General features: G+C 33.9%; 1 protein-coding gene across 1 annotated transcript; it reads right to left on the reverse strand.

Annotated features, from left to right (window-relative positions):
• Positions 1 to 371: 371 nt before the first annotated feature.
• Positions 372 to 4654, reverse strand: LOC128179314 (uncharacterized). The gene is made up of 2 exons (XM_052846713.1): positions 4552 to 4654; positions 372 to 4036 (listed from the first exon to the last, which is right to left on the reverse strand). Exon 2 carries the CDS (start codon positions 3977 to 3979, stop codon positions 2336 to 2338), a length of 1644 nt encoding a protein of 547 aa, XP_052702673.1. The 5' UTR covers positions 3980 to 4036; positions 4552 to 4654; the 3' UTR covers positions 372 to 2335.
• Positions 4655 to 5269: the final 615 nt, after the last annotated feature.

Raw genomic sequence — 5269 nt, forward strand, 5'->3', positions numbered from 1 at the left:
TCACCAAATTGATTGTGTACAGATTTTTCGATTCAGATAAAGAGCACCGATGTGACCGGTCAGCAGAGGATGCTCACTCAATTTGGTAAATAATAAAACAAAACCGTAGACAGACAATTTGATGAATAATCATGGCCCAACAATAAGTATGAAAAGCTTTCGACGTATATTGATCGACAGGTTTAGTCAGTATGCCGATGTCCGAGGTAATGTGTGATAATTATTAATTATCTTTATGCATATTAATTATATGAGTTATTACTCTTACATAAACAATTACTTCATCCATGTAATTTCTAGATGTACATATGCAACATTACTAAATCATATACCGGTATTTATACATTTTGAGATATATCATCTGTATGCATTTATAGATATATTTACGTAACAAAATGTTTTAATACCTGATTGTGGATCAGGTTCCACTTTTTAATAATTCAATTTAACAAATGCTGTAAATTAAGTCAGGATCCTGTTTAACATTGATATGTGCGTATAGAACACTATTTTTGATAAATACCAACAAAAAATAATTTCATCATCTACTTTCACACTTTGCATTCTCACTGAATAGCGTTCATGTAAAAACTATATACAATCAAAAATATTACACTATTTAAAAAGAGTTTAACTGTGAATAAAAAAGTAAAACAACTTACAGTATGAAGTCATTCAGAAGTTGAGTTGTAAAATTATGCAACACTAGAGTTTATTCCCCGTAGTGATTTGGCGGGAAAAATTTTTAAGAAACCACATACTCGTACCTATCACATGGAAATACAGAAAATATACTTTACCAAGTATCATTTTTTGGTCAATTGTACATCTGGTGCCATAAAAGTAACAATATAGAATTCTTTGCATGCTGGGCAAAGAGCACAATAAAAACACTTTCCAATTTACAGTTTATTGACGAATTAGCACGAGTTTTTATCTCGATTTTAGTAGATCTTTATTTCCTTCTTGTACCAGTTTCGATTTATGAATGGAATTTGTCCTGCATTGTAAATCGGTCTTAGTTAACAAGTGTTTAAGATTCGACGTCGTCGGCAACTGATAATGTCCCAAAATTATAGTAATTTCTTAGAATGTATGACTGCTCTAAAATGGAAAACAATCTTTTTGCATCTGTTGAATATTTTTCCTTGGATTGTGGATCACAACAAAAGCAATTTTACTGTCGCTATTAGTATTACTTTATGATGAACGTCGGATCGGGGATTGCGTACTATATGTTATGGAATTTGTGATGCTCTTTTTATTCCAGCGTTGATTAAATTTATGGAATATTTCTGTTGTTGAAGAAATATTTTCAATTCTCTTAGAACATGTGCAATTTTTTTCTGTGATAATTGGACATATTTCCCGTGCTTAAGTAAACGGAATATTGCGTTTTTCTGTGGAAAGGGTGGCACGATAGAAATCCAGATAGTGGGGCATGTCCGTGGGATTACAGTATTTATCCGTAGTTATATATGTCATCCATTTTTCATGATAGTATGACTAAGATGGAAATTCCTTGCGACAATTTTTCCATTGAAAATTGTATTGATTTATTCAAGGTATTAAACAATGAATGGAATATCCATAGGTACAAGCCAAATTCACAAAAATGATGTGCTTATCATTGTTTCACAGTCGATGATTTAGGTTTGACAGTTGTAAAGTATAGTTTACGGAAAGAAAACTATAGTTAACGAATCTAATCTATATTTCACATCTATAAACCTTAGCTAACCAATGTATACTTTAGTTTACAGATGTGAATTTATATTTATCAGCAAATTCTATTGTTTACGTTATTTGTAGACAGATAAACCATATTATCATTCGTAAACTATAGTTTACAACTGTTAAATAATTATAGTTTTACAGATGAAAACTACAGTGAATGAATTGTAAACTATAGTTTGTAGATCGTAGTTTTTAAACCTAACTTTTTAACTGTAAAACTCTATTTTTGTACCATACTAGCTAAATCCTCTTCACCTTCAGTCCAAAAAAAGAAACAATTGTCAAGATACCGATTCCAGGTAGTTCCTAATTAGATGTACTAAGTCATCAAATACTCCTGACATTCTTTCAAAAGGGGTATTTTCTGAAATTCTCATCACTAAGGTAGCATATGTCGGCTCAACTTTCGTCGTCATAGCTGTTCCTTTTGTTTATATACATATACACACATATACACACAAACATGCAATGTCTGTTTACACATATTTCGATCCATGATATATGATTATTTTGATAGATACATGTATACATCTAAAAAATCGATGTCATGGAAGGACGTTTTGCATATTTATTCATATGCATACACATACAGGCTTGTTTACAACTGATATCCAATTTTCTTCACTTTACCTGTATACTCAGCCACAAAGAGGTTGTCTCTGGTGTCTACACATAACCCCCATGGACGCTGTAATCGACAATTGTCAATGTAGCGGAGGAACTGTCCGTCCTGATCTAGGATATGGATACAGTGGTTGCTATAATCTGCTGTCAGGATCCGACCCTGGCTGTCTGTAGTGATGCCGTATGGTATAAATAATCCTTTGGTAGTGGACGGAGGACCAGTGTAGGTAAATCGGAGTTTGCCGGCCTGATTGACCACCACTACCGCGCGGGCTGATGGGTCTGATACACAGATATCTAGGTTTGTGTTCTCACTAATGTATTTGATGTCATTGGATAAAAAAAGAGGTTGTCCTTTGTCATCATACTGTATACTTTGTTTTTCTGTGGAGCCAGAGTAACGGACAACTTTTGTTTGTTTATCATCATCACTGTCCATAACAACCAGGAGGTCATCTATGGAGGTACTACAGACACCCCAAGGTTTCCAGCCCTGTAGCCTGCTCACTGTCTGAATCTGTGTATTCTTAACTATGTTAACAGTTCTATCAATGTTATCAGTAAAAACTAGATCCCCACTCCTTGTCACTGTTCTGTCCCATGGCACGTTCCCTGACGTAGTTTTCATTGACTTCACTAGTTCTCCCTCCAGGTTGTACAGTCTCATCATGTTGTCATGAAAACTACATGTCCAGATGTTGTCATCACCCACACAGGACACATTTAATAACAAATGACTTGATACTCCATACCTAGTATTTATTTCGGTGATGATCCGTGGTACATCAACGAGCGGTCTGTTTGAAGGAGAAGACTCCACATCTGAAAAAGCTATTGTGTAACCATTTTCTTCTGTTTTGATAGAAGACGCTGACAGAGAACCAAACTGTTGATAAAGTCGTTCTTTGTTGATATTCGGAGGGTTAAAACATGTTAAGGAAACTGTGAGTTTAGGGGGCAATTTTCTAAATTCAGAATTCCTAGATTTGTACGCAGAGATAATACTGACATCATTGGAGTCCAGTAACTTCTTCAGATCAGCAATGCTCTGTGTGATTGCAGAAATGGTGCAATTGATTTTTTCTTCCTGTTCATTCAAAACAGCCAGATGGTTGGAGTCCACTTCCTCAAGATCTGATACCTGTTTTTGTATAATAGTGTTTAGTTCTCTGTGCAAGTCTTCTCCATGTTTGTTTATTGCTGTTCTCGATTTCAGGGAGTTTTTATTCAGATCAGCTTTTTGATTTGAGAGATTGCCACTAATCTCTTTATATTTTGGATAAATGATATTTTCTAAATCTTTCAAGTCCTTCAGTAAATCTAATTTTTTTCTTTCGATTATTTTCAAAATTTCTTCAACATCATGTCCTTGATGTTTCTCAGAGGAAACACAGTGCACAAATAGGAATGTCGCACTGTTTGCAGTAAAGTTCACATATTCTTGTGGAATGTTTTTGACATTTAGGAATAGATCTCCGATATTTGAATGGTACCATTTTGTGTTCTCTGGATTTTTCAGAGAGATGTTTCCCCTCACAGTCTTCACACAAATGTATGTTACATATGACACAGTGTAAAGGGGGGATCGGGGTCTCACAGAGATGACACCGTACCACATCCTGGAGATTAAATTCAGGATCCATTGTCAGACAATTTATTTATACTGTTTGAAATCCTGAAATTAAAAACACTTCTTTATAATTTAAAAAAAAATATTTTGGAGGTTTTCATCTAATAATACAGGAAACGCTGTTTAATTATTTGCAAAAATACATAACATTTTTCATATTGTTTTACACTGGCAGGTTTCTGGAGTTGGCATGGTACCAAATGCAGTTAGAAGAAGAAACAATGACAAACTAGACTGGATTTCTAACCAGAGCCGCCTGAATCTTTACTCATGTGTTTCACCAGTTATGGTTTATAGCACCAGCCAGGTGTTGATGTTGAACATTTTTGAGATTAAGAAAATGCATTTTATGAATTATGAAGCAAACATTATATGTACGCAATTCATATCAATTGCGGAAACGCAAAAATACGATAGTAGGCTAACTAAAGTCAAATAAAAGTCGTTAACAGGAAATTGTTATAGAAATATCAGATATACAGTTAGATTTTAACATTAGGTTGTTTTGTTTTTAACTTATACACTTAGTAAAATGAGAAAAAGATCAACATGAAAATTACCGGTTGTAGGCCCAAATTAAAACATTTTGGAGCAAATCAAATTATAAATCTTTTTGTAAAGTCTTAATTGCCTCGTAAATGCCGTACATTTTCTCACAGGGTAGTACAGATAATTAGGAACTTGATATGTAATGACAATGCAAAGAAAGAGCTGGCACTAGGGACTATCTAGATTGGCATATTATAAAACCTGATCTGGTTTGGTCTTACTGTACTGGGGACCTCAAGAAAAGATAATACTTAGGACCTAATGTATATTATAAGTGCTAGGTAACGATATATCACAGTCGAATTTTCAAACCGACTTTTTCAATTATTTAATTGTAGATTGAAAAACAATTGTGAATACATCCTTTGATTCTGCATTGGTCAGAAATCACTCTTTTCGTGTATAGTATATATATATTAATGATCTTTCAATTAAACATACAAAACTCAAAAATTGAGAACAACGTTTTTAATGAAAACATAGATTGTATTAAGACCAGTGTTAGGGTCAAACTAGATTGAGGACAAGGTTAAGCCAGAACAATTAGCCGCCAAACCATATTTTACTGTATGCCATCTGATATTTCAAATTTTAAATAGATTTGATTTAAATATGTGCGCCAGTTAGAATTCAACAACACCCCTACGAACACTGATTGCATCTATCTGACAATTATGTCACATATAGGCCAATGTTATGGTGAATCATGGCGAGATTTTAAAATGTTGT

The sequence above is a fragment of the Crassostrea angulata genome, chromosome 4 (assembly GCF_025612915.1).
Source record: "Crassostrea angulata isolate pt1a10 chromosome 4, ASM2561291v2, whole genome shotgun sequence".
Classification (NCBI taxonomy): domain Eukaryota; kingdom Metazoa; phylum Mollusca; class Bivalvia; order Ostreida; family Ostreidae; genus Magallana; species Magallana angulata.

Coding starts and splice junctions, on each gene's coding strand:
- LOC128179314 (XM_052846713.1), bottom strand. CDS start 3,979: ATGTGGTACGGTGTCATCTCTGTGAGACCCCGATCCCCCCTTTACACT.